The 16600-nt window shown below is 33.4% G+C and overlaps 1 protein-coding gene across 1 annotated transcript; it reads right to left on the bottom strand.

Annotated features, from left to right (window-relative positions):
* Positions 1–80: 80 nt before the first annotated feature.
* Positions 81–14873, bottom strand: LOC130658009 (mucosa-associated lymphoid tissue lymphoma translocation protein 1 homolog). Its single transcript, XM_057461031.1, has 19 exons — positions 14398–14873; positions 11483–11525; positions 11329–11390; positions 9496–9761; positions 8718–8819; positions 8577–8639; positions 8300–8371; positions 8131–8190; positions 7984–8058; positions 7686–7757; positions 7462–7497; positions 7333–7389; positions 6636–6964; positions 6445–6506; positions 5870–5947; positions 5546–5667; positions 5257–5400; positions 4912–5072; positions 81–1468 (listed from the first exon to the last, which is right to left on the bottom strand). The coding sequence occupies exons 3-19, from the start codon at positions 11385–11387 to the stop codon at positions 1190–1192; spliced, it is 2037 nt and encodes a 678-aa protein (XP_057317014.1). The 5' UTR covers positions 11388–11390; positions 11483–11525; positions 14398–14873; the 3' UTR covers positions 81–1189.
* Between the last annotated feature and the right edge of the window lie 1727 nt (positions 14874–16600).

Genomic DNA, 16600 nt, shown 5'->3' with positions numbered 1-16600 from the left:
AATGCAGAATGTACAGACCATATAAGCAGACCAGCTTTTCACGATTTGAAAGACAAAAAAGAAGCAAAAAAAACAAAATCTTTAATCCAATTTTGGAATAAATTATTTTAAAACGTTAATTATATAAATATATAAAACTCTTTTATAAATTGCATAAATGCTTAGTCAGCAAAATAAATGTCTGTCTAAATTAATGTACACCATTCACATTGTACATAACATTCTACAGCCAAACTCGACCTTTCTGATCTGTTGTTGTTTTATCTGGTCATTTTATTGTTTTATTGAATTTATTTAACAGGGCAGTGTTTTAAATGCAAACTTCCCAAAGAGAACAAACAAAACAAAACTCGGATACACAAACAAATAAAAAAAAAGAAAAAAATCACATCAGTTTGACCATAACTGGTGCACACACACACACTAAAATAACTACACAATACAGTTCACATTTTTTGTAAAAATAACAGCAATAACTCTGGTAAATTTTCTCTGTCAACAGAGTATATTAAAGTCACAAACTTTATCAAAATCTAATCGTGCCTAAAACAGCTTTTTTACTAGCAGTCAGCTTTTTTAGCGAAATACCGTACTTATACTAATTTGAAAAAAATAGTACAGCAAAATATACATGAAACTAAATCTTATAGCTTTATTTCATTCCTTTTTCTTGTTTTTTATGTTATTAATGGAGTAATTTTTTCTCTCACTAGAATGGCAGAAATTGATTTTTATTAGAGGACCATTTGAATTAGAATAATTACGGTATCACATGCGTCACGCTTCACAGATAAAATATTATTTTCCGTACGAAAAAGGCTTTAAGACAAAATGCGTTTATTTTATTCCAAATCTTTAATTTTGCAGCCTTTGCATGAAGTTTCGTCTCAGGACTAAATTTAAGTTAAAAATATCCAGTTCTGTCTTTACGGGATTTATCGGAAATAAATGTGTGTGCAAAACTATGGCGCATGTGCAAAGTTATAGCGCATGCGCAGTTTGCACCACCTCAGCAGTAAAAGCTTCATGTAAAGGCCACACTGTGCACGGAAGTTTGAAATCCCATATCGGGCTTACAATAACGCTGCGTTTGTTATTTGTGTTTTCTTGGAATCCAGCGTATCCTTTTAAATGAAAAAATCTATATTACAAACTAAAAAACCCTATAAATTCACAATTTAAAACCATCTTAAACCCACGTATTCTTTCCGTGACCTGATAGTTGTTCGTTTGTTATCCATTTGCGAAAGTCATTTAGGTATGACGACACGAGTGGGAAGTCAGCGTTGAGTTTAAACTCGATTAACGCGAAATCTGGATGACCATAGAGCTGTGTTTTTAACTGAAGCACCAACAGAAGTTCACACTTAAGTTTTTGTAAGTCACGAATACGATATTGTTGAATCTCCGTCCACGAATTTCCTGGCTGAACGACCAACTCCAACTGGTTCGAATGAATATCCAGGTCCTAAAAATACAGAAACACTGAAATAAAAACAAGTAAGGGATCGTCCACAAATTTCGTCTAAATTCGGCTCATTTTAAATCGTCTTGTAAATTTGTTTTGTTCGTCTTAACTCTTTCATACGAGACGATTTTTTGTGATAACATTGTAGTGTCTTAACCGTCTTAATTCGTCTCATATCGTCTCCTGATAGTCACAAATTCGTCTCCGAATATCATATTTTAAAAACAAATTCGTCTCCGAATCGTCTCATTTCGTCTATGAATTTTCTTAATTCGTCTCAAATCGTCTCAATTCGTCTCTGCTATAATAAATTCGTCTCAAAAGTTGAAAAATATTTTCGAACACTTCCGTGAGTTTAACACGAAACTTTAAAAATCTTGGCCAGGAGACCCAGCGTGATTTTGTTCCGTGAAAAAGAAATTATTCCATTGTTCTAGCGGAACGGCAGTGGCATAGCCTAGTTAACTAAGCTTTCTTCTTCAGTTGATAAAATGAGTTTCTCTCAAACTAAAGCTTAGACGCGAACGAATGACTCAGCGGAAACCCCGAGTTTAAATCGAACAATGTGACTAATCGCTTCGGAGGACATTTTAATTTATCTGTGAGTTGTTTACCAAGCTTGGTCAAATCTTACTTTGGTAAAAACTTTGTAGAATACTAATGTTTGTTAGGGTGAGTGAAACCACTCGCTGGAATATTCGGGATGAAAAGGGCTTTCCCCGATAATAATCACGTGAGCAGAGAACAATAGAATTAGCCAATCAAAAAGCGCGGCCAGATTTTGGCCGCAGAAAAATCGTTTGAGACCCAGCGTAATTTTCCCACCTTAACTACTCCGATTTCCCGGTGGTAAGAAAAATTACGCTGGGTCTCCTGGCTAGCAGTGGCACAGCTACTGATTAACTTAAGCTACATTGTTTGTACTCGTTCGATTGTTGAATGTTACGGTCTGTATATTTATCAAACTTGGCAACATTTTATCACAGCAAACTTCGTCGTTCGAAGCTGGAACTATGTTGTGGAAAAGCGAAACAAATCTCACAAAAAATATTATTATTGGTCGTGACAGATGGAATCTTGAGTTATTTTCGATATTTACTGGTAAGTATATCTGAAACTGAATTTAGCCATAAATATTCTTTAAGATTAGGATTCTTTAAATATGTTGTTAGGAAGGAATATATAGATATTAAATATAGATAGTTAGATGCGAAACATAGCTCGTCTTTACTGGGAGATATATTCGAAATGGCTGGCGTTCCTCCGCAAACGTCACATCATCGAAAAACATTAAAATTAGCCAATCAAAAATCGCCGAAAATTTTCTTGAGGTAGAAAATAGCCTTAACATGGTATTCATTAACTAAACGAAACCAGTACACAGATCAGGGATAAAAGCAAAATTTATGTCAAGATGTTTGTTCTCAGGTGTATTTAGGTGTATTTAGGTGTATTCTGCCTGTAATGGTTCGTACATTTCAGTATATTAGCTCTTTTTAACTTAATACATTTAAATGTTATGTTGGGGAGCTAAGAGAAACCGTCCTTTTCGAATTTTTCAAGAAGAAAAATGTAACAATTTTTATCTTCTGCTCTGTGTTCGAATCGTGATTCATTCATTGGTTTCAGAGGGTCAGAGCACACGTGCGAGTGAGTTGTCGTTTTTTTTATCAGTTTGATTCTTTTTTTAAGTATGTTATGAGAAACATAAACATGCTGAACCTATACCCGAAGAAAAGTTAAAATAGGGAGTTAATAAATTTTAGATATTTCTATTAACTATGATAAATCATAGTTAGAAATATCTAAAATTTATTTTGTAAGACATTTTATTTTGTAAGGGAATAAAAAAAGTGCGAGAATAAAAAAGCGCGGAATAAATTAGAACAAATTCTTTTTCAAACAATATTAAAATAAAAACTTAAAATACGAAGACAAGTCAGAATAAGGAGCTAAAAAATTTTATCTGAAATTTCCACGGTTTTAGGAAATCAATCATCTCAACATTTTACGTTATGCACGTTTTTTTTATAAGAAACCAGTCCATAAATACGTAGCTAAATACGTATGCAAAAACACTTTTACTTTGACCTTTCTGTGCCTAAGGTTTTTTATAGAATGCGAGAAAAAAAAAGTTCGGAACGTGAGAATTGACCTAAATAATTTCGTCTATTTATTTTATCAATCCGTGGTGTCCCTTATTTTCTGACTTGCCTTTCGACATTTTGAGTTAATGATTTCATTTAAATTGTTTTTTATATTATTTTCAAATTCCTCCTTATGCTCCTTCCTGGCCTTCTGCAAAATTATTCCCATTCTTCGTGGTGAACGCTCTTAAAAACGCAGTTTTTATAAAACAAATCGCGTATTGAATTGACAAAATTGAAGGCTAAAGGAAAAAAGTTTATCCATTTGATTTTTTTTTGTGATAGTTTACAAAAAATGATTCAAATCTTAATCCATGGGCACTAGGCTGCTCAACTGAGTGTCTAAACAAGCGGCTATCTAATTTGTCTGAAATCATTTTACGTAATGCAACCGCACGTCACACAGTTTTTTTGCGGAACATTATTTGCTTCTGACAAGCCGTTTCTGTCACATAAAATTGTTAATAATTTTTTTTTTGCAATGTGCAGCCCACCATAATCAATTGTATAAGTATAATTATACATTAAGTTAATATAACAGTGCAAGTTGACAAAAATAATAAAGCAAAAATAGTTTTTTTTCGTAATTTTCAGAAGCAATATCGCAACAAACTTCAATTGCTATTATTTACTTCTTATGCTCACTAAGAACAAAACGAGACGAATTTTTTTTAACTTTTTCGTCTTATAGCGTCTCGTTAATGGGACGAAATTTGTGGACGATCCCTAAGAAAATGCCATCTTTATGAACAAAATGGCAGCAAGCACGCGTTTCCAACGAAACGTTTTATTGAGCTCTAGTAACTTCAAGTGGTATGTCGGTAGGCTTAATTTTTTTTTATATTTTATATTCAACATTTGCGAATGATAGACCCTGATTTTTTGACTTAAAAAGTTATTACCTAAACGGTAAAAAAAAAATTGGCAAAAAGTGACTAAATTTTTGCCGACTAAAATTTTTGTTGACTAAAATTTTTGCCAACTTTTTCATTAACGATAAGGTAAAGCCCTTTTAATTTAGTGTTAAAGTGGTACTTGTTATTTTTGTGTAGGATTCGAATTACATTCTTTTCAGTGTTCGGTTGGTTTTATTGCAGTAAAAACGATACTTTCATAACAAGGTTTAGTTTCAAGAGAGGTTGTAAAATAAAGAAACGCTACTGAATTTATTGTCTTAATGTCGCGCCCTCTTTCACGTGGATGTTTGTACTGGACGGTTTCACTAACAAAACATCGTCTAAAATCACCTAGTTTGGAAATTCGACTATTTGAAAAATAAATAATTGGCTGACTTACAGCTCCGTTTAATAGTTGAATTTCGTGTATTTGTATAGGCACTATATTTCTGTTGCACACGTGGACATTGACTTGCAACATGTTGCTGAATTTTGAAATATATTCCAACTTAAAAACTAGATTTTCCTCTTCTCTTTCGAAGACTTGCGGATCCGGAGGCACTATAAGAAATTTAATCAACTTTAACTCAAATACAATACAAAATACAAGTAAAGGGAATTTTTCCTTTTCTAAATGAAAAAGAAAAATCAAACATTCCTCTTACATAAAAAATTATCTAGATGTGAAAACATTACATACAGCAATCAACATAACACAGCAATCAATAAATCAATCAAATCTTACTTGTAGCTGCGCACCACTTGTCGGACCTGTCATGCCATAAGTTAAAATTAGCACGTGTATCAATTTTACACGTCAACCGGCAGTCACCTATGGTGTCGGATTCAAACACTGGTCGCTGTATTACATGTGGGTTGCCATGTACAGCTGAAAAATAAAAATAGATTTAAATACTTCAACCAGAGTGACGATAGTGTGGTAAATCTAGATTGGCGAGAATTACGGTCGTAGTGGTAGATATACAATCTGATCTGCAAAATTCTTTTGTGTATAAACAAGGACACTTTTTTACCACAATTAACATCCATAAGGATATGTTCTATCCTTCGATCCTCTTTGATCTTCTTCAACAGTTCCGTCATGTAGACGCCGTTTGTTTGCATCTGGCTCTCAAACGCTGGCATCTGAGATTGGCTAAAAAATAAGGATAACTTGAAGACTAAAAAATAAACGCGATGATAATAAAGCATGGCTTAACACAATAAAAAATATTACCAGGACCAACGACAAAACAAAATCAAGAGCAGAAACGATCATCACAAAAACACAAATTTTGAAGGATTCTTTCAGTCATAGTCGTAAAATGGCGAATAAACTGTTACACAAATATACATACCACGAGTAGGCGATTATAGTATTGCCAAGAGCCCCTTTTCGTAAGCCACCACCACCGGTTTTGCCTTCACCAGTTATACTACAAAAAATTATATTAATACAAAGCTTATTACAAAGTGAGGTATTCTGTGACGGCGTTAAGTATTCTGTAACAATGTGAGGTATAATGTGACAATGTGAGGTATTCTGTGACAATGTGAGGTATTCTGCGACAATGTGAGGCATTCTGTGACAATGGAGGTATTCTGTGACAATGTGAGGTGGTACTAAATGAGGTATTCTGTACAAAGTGAGGTATTCTAGGACAAGAAGTGAGGTATTCTGTAATACTAAGCGATGTATTCTCTAACACGAAGTAAGATATTGAGTTCAAAAAGAGAGGTGTTATAAATCAATTCATATACTGGAGAGTCAACACACAAAACAGCGGAGAAAAAGGTTGTTTCTACTCCACAATGAAACATCGTTCAGATGGTTTCAACATTTATTTCGTACAAAGGGTGTATCAACTATAAGCAGGTTTCAGAAGTTCTAGTTCTCCGTTTCGCTGCGAAGTGAATTTATTGTTAAACTTACCCTTTGACTCTACACGCGTCAATTATCTGCAGGTTTAAAGCTGTTTGTCGGAGCTGCATCTCCTAAAAATTAAGTAAATTCACTCAGCTGAGATTGTTACAAAACTATTTGCATGAAAGATGTGAAAAGATAGTATGGACTAAACTACTGCATGACAGGAAGAGGTGTTGCTAGTGCGAACATTCACTTACCACAAGAATTTCTTGTGCAGCAATAAATTCATGCGATGATCTTGCAGGCGACGCATCGATAGGCATGAGGTAATTCTCTCCATTTTCCTCGTAACCATGACCAGCAAAATAGAACACCGCGAACACTCCAGGGCCTAAAAGCTTGCAAAAAGCGAGCATCACCGTTCGCATTTCCGTTAAGGTGAGATCGACCAGCGATAAAACCTTGAATCCTAGATCACTCAATTCACGACTGAGATCAAAGACATCTTTGTGAGGGAATTTCAACTCCTCTTCTTCCAGTTTCTTGTAATTCCTGTTCCCAATAAGCAATGCCAATTTATCACTTGCTGTAAGAAATAAGAAATCGAAATCTCCGTAACCCTTTTTCTACAAACATAGGGTGAGTTTGAAATAGAGGCTACATACTGATGGACACTTAAGAATAGCAGTACATAAGACATCGGAGTTGATTAGTACTTTATTCATTTACACACACGGGAGGAGGGTATGGGGGGGAGGGGGGAGGGAGGAAAGGAGGGGGAGGGGGCGTGTTGTGCCAAAAGTTTCTTATCCTCTACCCCAATTTCTACAAAATAGGCATGCATTCCTTTTAAGGATAAAACAAATGTGAAATTACGGTTTTACAATATGTTTTTTTATAACAAAAAAGTGTAACTCAATCCATATTGTTATATCATAGGCTAACAATACTTACCTACGATGGGCGGCTGAATAAACGTTGGAGCTGGATCAGCTGCCATAGGAGATGTCACTAAAAAATAACTTCAACAAATTAGAAGCTTTACATAAACAAGTTGTAGAGAAAAAGGATTCCATCACTTACAAATTGGAGGTCTGGGATGAACATCCACGCTGTGCACTAAGTAGAAAAATGTATTATTGATGAATGAATCATTTTCATACATCAACCTCTACCAAACTTGGATTAACTAATTTGCTTGCACTTTAAATCATAAATATCAGGCTAGCTTGAGCTAACTTCTCTCACGTAAACAACATTTTAGAGGAATCAATTGAAGGGTTGGGATGTTGTAACTCAAAAACTACCTGAGATTGCATCTGTTTGCATGCCAGTATCAACAGAAACACTACCTGATTTCGTGGAGGTGCTTGTGTATGCTGAAGTAGTTAAAAATCTGTTAAACATCAAAACAACATTGGACTAAATAACAGACAAAATACTGAAAAACTTAAACCACCCTAGACATGTAAGATGGTAATTCTTCATATGTTTGAAGTGTATGCGCTTAAACGATCAGAAGATGTTTTAAGTATACATTCAATATCATTCTTTTTCAGCTAAGAGTCCCTTCAAGATAAGGATTTAAGTCGAAGCAAGACTCACCTGAGCCACCTGTTGAAGTTGACGCATTTGATCCTTCTCGCTTTCGAAACTGGTACACAGGGTGACATGTTGAGTCTAAAAAAACAAGTAACTTTGTAAGATATCTATACATTTTACCGAAGGTTTAATGAATTAACATTTGAATACCATCTGTTGTCTCACACGGGCCAGCACCCATAGCTTCCATCTTACGGTTAAGTTCTTCATCTAGAAATTATTTTTTTTATATACATAGCGTATAAATGATAACTGTGATGCATTTTCAAAACTTTATGTTTTTTAAAGTAAAGTTCTGAACAAATCAAAAGCTTTTTACCTGTGTCATATCCATCAGCACACACTGTTGAACTGTCAGATGGATTGCTGCTGACATAAGATGCAGGTGGCTCTAAAAAATGCATAAATAAGGTTTCAGAATTGTTGTTAATTGTTGCTAAGAAATAAAAAGTCTAGACTGGAAACAACATGACAGGAGGTTGTGACCAAGAGGCTTTATAGCATTGATTTATTCTAGACCATATTATTGCCATAGAAGTTAGAATTTACAATATCATTAAACACAATAAAGTAACAAATAATTTTCAACATTATACCAACATATGACGGCACACTGCTTCCAAAATCATTGAATCTTGGGTATCGTGATCCATCATCATCTAAAAATTTTTAAAGGTTACGTAAAACAAAACACAAAAAGCTAAAAGTAGAACAGTGAATTTCATTAGATCACATACCACTAATACAATAAGGTGATGCGTCTGAAGATTCGTTCTCACATGGTTCTTTTGTGGAACTGCCAGACATTGTAGATGCTGGCCTCTGCAATCTCTGTTTAACTACAAGGTAAATAAAATTAATTGCAAAACCAATAGATGTATCAAAGAAAATTAACAACAAAAATTCAGAAACAATGTTTACAGTTTTAGAGCATATAATTTTCTCCAAAAATTACTTTGGAGAACCTTTCTATACTCTCCTCCGCTAATACTAATTTTGATTTGGAATTGAAAGAATTCTGTTGTTCCGTAGGAACAAGCCAATTCCCAATAGAAATATTGCGTCTTTGCCATTATTTCTATTCTCTGATAATTGACTTCCCCCTTGGGGTAAGTTTTGATTGTACGATATGATCGTACCATGTTATTTATTTGAACATATCATACTAGGACTTGTGTGCGTGAAAATGGCCATCGAACCCCTGATGCGTTGTAAAGTGTGGTGATTATTGCTTGTTTTACTATGCAACTTGTTTATTAAACAAGACAAAACACTCCAAATCGACCAAAACCAGTCAGCTTTGCATTCACTTTGGATAGTTGGTCAATCTGTACTTCATGAATAATTTTTGCTATGCGTGTTCTAAGAATCTTATTAATGTCACTTCTTATATTCTGTATTACATACAGTAAACATAGATGTTAAATTTTCGGTCTTTGGTTATCAGCAATCATTACCATAACCATACACGCACTTGAGGAACACACAAACAGCAGCACAACAAAATTTATTTACCTGTGTACTCATGTTCTTGGAGTAGATTAACTGCATCATAACGTTTAATCTGCTTTAAAAGATCAATCAAATCTGTCACAAATTTTGAACCTTCACCAGACAGCCAGTTTTGGAGTAATTCCTCAGTAGGGTTCTCTTTTCTATCTAAATTTTTGACAAACCAGAAATTCATGCCCATTTTTCCGGCTAAAGATCTGTAATCTTTTGTTTGCAGTATGGGATTTAACATGAGACATAACTGCTCGATTACATCATGACAGAGATCCCTAAACCAAAAAAATATGCAAACAACATTGAAACTAAAAAGTATAGTGCAGCAATAATTCCACTAATATTAGCTATAGTTTATCAAAAAATGGTAAATACAAAATTTTGTCAAACACAACTTTAGGGTATGGTAATTTTTTTATTGTTATGTAAGTTAAAATGTTTCTTTGTAATGTCATTCTTTATTATTTCTAAAAAAAGGTTTTACTGACCAATCCTACAAGCTCAAGGAAAAGCTATGCAACAAGCACAGAGTGCCCACCATAATTATATCTCTCATTTGTAGGAGATTGTAGGTAAATTCCGGTTCATTGGTCAAATTGATAAAAAAGTAACAAAAAAAGTAGGAGATTGTAGGAAACTCTTTTCAAACTTTCACTTTAAAAGTTGCTAATTTTGTACATACATGATTCATGTAAAAAAGGAAAGAATGGATGAAAAGTATTTCGAATTACATTAAATAAATATCAGGGTTTCTGCCAAGTGCCAGAGACTAATTTCCTTGATTTTCCCAAGAATTTCCCTGACATTAAAATATTGGATTAACAATAAAACATGATGAGTCAAGACATTGGAATCTAAAAACGTAGGAGTTTGTATGAGAAATTATATTTTCAGGTAGTTTTGTATGTGATTGTAGGAGATAGGAGATTTGTCATTTTGTATGAGATTGTCTATTTTGTATGAGGGTGGGCATCCTGTAGCGTAATCAAAATGGTCCACCCAAGTGTTTACGCATTATTATTATTATTTATTTTCACATAGATATGATAAAATTAAAATTTGAAATTAAGTAATACCAACGTGTTAGCAAAGTGGACAATAATATATGGCATACTTTTTTTTCTAACAGGCACAAATTTTAATTAGAAAGGATGTAAAGTAACAAATGCTGCAAATTAGTCAATGTTCACGCAGACCTTTGCAAATTAGGATCTTATTGTTTTATTGACCCAGATGCTAACAAAGTAGAAATTTTGGCCTATTGATACAGGTACTTTTCTTATTATGTGCCACTTGATAGTTATTCATTAAGTGAATCATTTTTGATATGAAATGAAACATTGTTCATTGTATGGAAATCACTTTATTATTTTTTTTGCATCATATCATAAAAGGTATCGTAAAATAAATCAAATGTTTCATATTTTTTACAAAACAATTTTATAACAGACTACGAAAAATGAAACGATTTAATACAATTGTCAAAATATTATTTGTGATACAATGTAAAGATGTTATGAGGATTTTTGAAAGCAGTTTGAAACAATGTTAAACAAATTAAAAACCAATTAACTTTTTACACATAAATTATAATTTTGTAAAAGCCACCATATTTTGTTCTAAAATGATAGGAATATTTCCCTACGAAGCTGAAATATGGCTGTAATGCCTTCCACAATGACTAGAAAACATCCTTGCGATGCTCAAACAAAGAAATGCTCCACTTTGCCTAAAATATATAGAGCAACTGAAATTTCCATTTTTTATTTTTTTTCCAACACAGTTGTGAAATACAGGTATTATAATAAAGATGTATTGAATATGCCAATGCAATATTTTTACCTTGTCAGGGTTTTCTCGAAGCATGGCTTTTCTGGGCCATCCAAATGAACATATGCCATCAGCTACGAAAAATGAAATTTATACATTGTAAACTGTGAAAATAATTTTTTAAATAGATAGAATAAATTAAATAACAATAAAATATTATACTTACGATGAAAACATAATTTTTACTATTTCTTTATTTTTTACTATTTCTATAAAAAAATACCAAAAATATATTTCTAATTAGGAAAACCTGTAGCAACAAACACATTAGTTTGCCATTCCTCTGCAAGTCTGACTCACACCTAGATTCGTATAAAATACTTAATGTTCTTATTGGACTAGCAAAAAAAATAGAATTTGTTTTGTTTTTTCAGTAAAAAATACTATAGTTTTCTATGACGTATGGTCATTAAGACGTTAAATGTGCATATTTTACATGCCTAGCCTCACAAATATCGACGGATATACCCTGTCTATTATTTCCAGAAGGGGTCATGGCTTAGAAGGGGAGTCCTAGAGTATTTAATGCTCATTTTGAGCTACGCACACCAAATTAGGGTCCGCATTCTACCAGTCAGCTCCCTGCAATCCAACAGCCAACACATTGTGCCATCTTCCCGATTTTTCTCACATGGCTGGGCTATGGTACCATTCACTCGCCCATATTAAATAGCAGCCAAGGGGAATCGAATCCCAGTCTCCTGCACAAAGTAACAGAGCTTAAACCACTAAGCTACGACGTAAGTTAATTAGACAGCACAACCCGATACTTTGCTCTGGTTAATCTTACCACCACAATTTTATTCAACAAACTGATACCAGACTTTTCTTATTAGCTGGTCTTTAACAAATTTGACAAAAAAAAAATCCTGTATTTCTTGTTAAAATAATTGTAATAATTTGATGTACAACTTTATTTGCAAAAAAGATTTAATTTTTTCAAATGAGCCAGTTTAACAGTTTTTGCACATACAGAATATAAAATTCTAACAAGTTTTTGTTTCGCCAAAAAAGAAAAAAAACCCAAAAAAGCTGTTTAGAAATGAAACAAAGCTTTCTTCCATGAAACTTTATGCCTATTTTTTAAATTTTGTTCAAATTACTTGTATACGAATCATGTTTGTAAAACGAATAGTAAAATTTATAAATTTCTCTCCTCTCACAAAACATTTATATTGTTATAATGGTATCAGTGACGCATGGCGAGTGTATTTGCTACTACTTAACCAGTGTATATATAATACTTTTCCAGTTTGAAAAGATTACTTTCTTTACATTACTTTGAATCCATTGTTTTAAAACTTTCTATTAAGTACTAACAAGTATTCGCCTGTAGAATTTGCTTTTAAGTGTGACTGTTTTGTAAAAATTATTTTATTTTGCATAATGTCTCTGCCCTACTCTAAAGAAGATATAAAGGTAGACTTTCTTTGCAGCCAATCTTGTTGGGAATTTTGATCTTGGTTTGTTGCATCTACATAGATGGGCAAGCTACATTTTTTTCAAATAACAAAGAAAGTTGACCATATAATACAGGATTATTGCTACGGGACACATGTTATAAAAAGGATCTAGCTGCACTAGCAGTAAATTTATTGTCATACATGCATTTTACACCCTTTAAGCAAGTGGCATGCTGAAAAAATTCTGAATAGGTTTTTGAATTATATATATATATAATGTATATATAGATAGATAGATGTGCATATTTTACATGGCTAGCCTCACAAATATCGAGGGATATACCCTGTCTATTATTTCCAGGAGGGGCCATGGCTTAGATGGAGAGTCCTAGAGTATTTAATGCTCATTTTGAGCGACGCAGACCCAATTAGGGCCCGCGCTTTACTAGACAACTCCCGGCAACATCCAACGGCCCACACAGTGTGCCATCTTCTCAATTTCCCTCACATGGCTTGGGTTAACCCGGGGCTATGGTAACATTCACTCGCCCATGTTGAATCGCCGTCAAGAGGAATCGCACCCCGGTCTCCCGCACAGAGTACGAGAGCTATAACCACTAATCTACGGCGCCATATATATTTTGGATTCGTTAAAATGACATATCAGGTAGACATTTGGCTAAAAAGTGAAAACAGCTTCAGCTTTACGTTAGAATGTGCTTTCTAGTAAAACATATAATTGCATTTTTATAGCCATACATTTGTGGAAAAGAGTTGTTGGTAGCTTTAAAAGACTTAGTTTGACAGCTTTCTTACTTAAAATATTCTGCATATATATAATAACATATTAATAATAACAACTTTAGTGTCAATTTCTTCAAAACATTGTCTCATTGTCTACAAATACAGACATAATTCATATAAATCTAGGAATAAAAAGTTGCAGACACTAAATGGAGCAAGGCTATTCTTGGTTCATTTCCTTGCACATATTGTTAGCACTTTATATGAAATGAGCATGACTTTTTAAATAATGATATTTTATTTGAATTAATTTGATATACGCATGAGAATGTATGCACATTTTATACATTTTTTCACAACTTTTCGATTGCTTTAACAGGGATTTAAGAGGGATGTATATAAATATATATCGAAATTGAATATTTTTAATTGATATTTTCTTAACCCCATAAATTTTATCTGCCATATCAAAGCAAAGTTTTTGTTGAAATATTTTCACAATAATGGATTTCAAAACCAATTTGTGTTCCTAGCCTGGCTCAACAATTGTTTAGTTTGAACATGCTGAGACTACTGTGACATTTTTTCTTAATCCAAAAAATAAAAAGGTAGCTAGCCATAATTGTTCTATTCAAGCCCTTATCAAGTTATAACACATGACTCCATCCATATGTTTTATAAAGAGATTGCATTTATTCACAATCATAAAGTTATTAAGCGTATGCAAATAAACATACTTCAAATATAATTTCAAATTAAAAATTTTACATTTAAAAAATTCTATTTTTATACCCATCTAAGCTAAGGAAATGACAGTTTGCTTAAATAAGCTGACAATGCTTCCCCAATAAGAAATCCACAAAAAAACCTCTCTTGAGCAAACTTAATAATCTTTTCGCATGTCAAATAATAGCAAAAGAAAGAGGTTACTTACTTAGAAAAAATCACGCTCAGGCTTTTTACCTAGCTAGCTATACTGCATGTAACATTAGGCTTTAATTCCATGTAGTTTGTCACTTGCTTATTCTACGTCTGCAAACTAAAAAGGCTTGAAACCTTACGGATATAGCTAGCTATAGATTGTGGTAGCTTTAAAGTTCAATGCAAGAGAAAGACAGAGAGAAAGGAAAACTCATAATTAAAGAATTGTTTATAAACAGAAGGAGATTAACCTTATATATTTAGCATAAGGCTAGGCGAGTTTTAGAAATAATTCCAACACGTGCCACATTAATAATGCCAGGCATTGCTCTTTCATCTGCACGGCATCATCATTGACCATCATTTAAGCTCTAACACATTTGCTAGATAAAAGTTTATCCACTCAAATTAATAAACATTTTATGGGAGTTGTTGAGAAGTTCAGCAATTATTAAATATGATTCATTCGTCTACCCCAATTTCCAAATTACGTCAATTGCATGATTTTCCATAATCAAAACAAAGAACGAACCGCAATATGAAAAAAGCAACCATTTTAAAATCAAATTTTTCGACATGAGTATTCATCCCTGGGGTCTGTTGACCCTTGACCTGTTATTACGGAGCATCAACCTTCTTCGGTTTTCCTTTTTGGAGAGTATATGGTACAGTTGACTCCTGGTTATTCGAAACTGCACTTATTTAAAATTTTCGGTTATTCGAAGAGATTTCATTTCCCCCTGGACTTTTTAACAGAATCCAACTAAAATTTCCCTCAGTTAGTCGAACTTCAGTTGCTCGAAATTTTAGTTATTCGAAGCTGTTTCCTAACGCTCTTGACCCAATACTCCCCCTGTTATTCGAAATTTAAAGCAAAAATAAGGTTTTTTAACCTTAAAAAATTGAAGATGAAAATATTTGGCTTTTTCATAAAAATAAACTATGTAAAAAGCAACTTTTTTTAACAGCTCAATCATTTCTATATTTCCAGAAAATTTGGGCAAAAAAGGAATCCCCATTCCTTCTATTTATATCTTTTCTTTTGTGATTTTCGCTACACAATTATTAAGTGGATCTAATTTGAAAAAGTGGAATATGGCCTCTGCGTATTTGGCACTTGTTCCTTTTGGCCTGGCCGTTAACAATATGGATAGATACTTTTCGCGAGCAGAATCGTACTGCGGCGAATTTCATGAAAAAATGTTTTGTGATTCCAAGAAGTTTATTTTAGCTGGAAAAACTTTTTTTAGAAGCTTTCATATTGGCTATATTACTCGAAACTACACCTAACTCTATGTAACTCTTGTTAGGATTATCTTTAGAACTTGAAACTTACAACAAAACTTGTTTCATCAATCAGTTTGCATATTTTGGACACGTGTTAATCCGATGTTTTCGGATTGTACCCGAAAATCGTAAAACACCGGAGTTTCGATCAATTTTTGACAACTTTTATGCGATCTATGTAAAAAAGAATTTTGAAAAAATTTCAAGCTTTTGTCACTGAAAATGTGCTGACGCAAGCAAAAATTTACTGCTGCTATTTTGTTTCTTTTGTGACGTGCTCTAAGTGTTGCAAGTTTGATTCAACTTGAACAAGCCTATGAAAAGATTCCGCCCGGTCATAATATGTTCGGAAAACCCCAGACCAAACAGGGTTAGCCTCATTCCAACAGCGCTTTTCTTTTTTCTGATAATGTTGACTTTAGAAGATGCTCTGAAGATCCAATTGAAATGCACCCCTTATCTGACTGTCAGACAAAGGTGACAAATATTCAACATTTTGATGTCACCATCATGATTGCATGTCCTTCTTAATTGGAGATCTTTTACGCTTCTTTTTTTACCATCCACTGAGATGTCCAAGTGTTCCATGTTGTTTTGAATCTTGAAGGCAGTCTACATTTAAAAATTTAAAAATAAAGCAGACAAATGATTTCAACATTGCAAAACGTCCACAGAATTCTATACTGGAATAAGTCATCAAAGGACGTACGAGTAAAAAAATTCATCAAATTTTATCCACTGTTTACACGTGGTAGTACGGTACTTTGTAGCCTAACTTTGTGGTTGAATATATTTATGATATGAATTGAATAAAACATTAAAAAAAAGATTGAACAAAGGGAGTCGCTGTTCTTGCTTTTACTCTAATATTTTTTTCAGCAAGCAGTGTTGAAATTATCCTGAGCGTCATTTTAAGGTTGAGCAGTCTA

Source organism: Hydractinia symbiolongicarpus, chromosome 9 (genome assembly GCF_029227915.1).
Source record: "Hydractinia symbiolongicarpus strain clone_291-10 chromosome 9, HSymV2.1, whole genome shotgun sequence".
Classification (NCBI taxonomy): domain Eukaryota; kingdom Metazoa; phylum Cnidaria; class Hydrozoa; order Anthoathecata; family Hydractiniidae; genus Hydractinia; species Hydractinia symbiolongicarpus.
The sequence above is the reverse complement of the archived record's forward strand: the minus strand, read 5'-3'. Positions and strand labels throughout refer to the sequence as shown.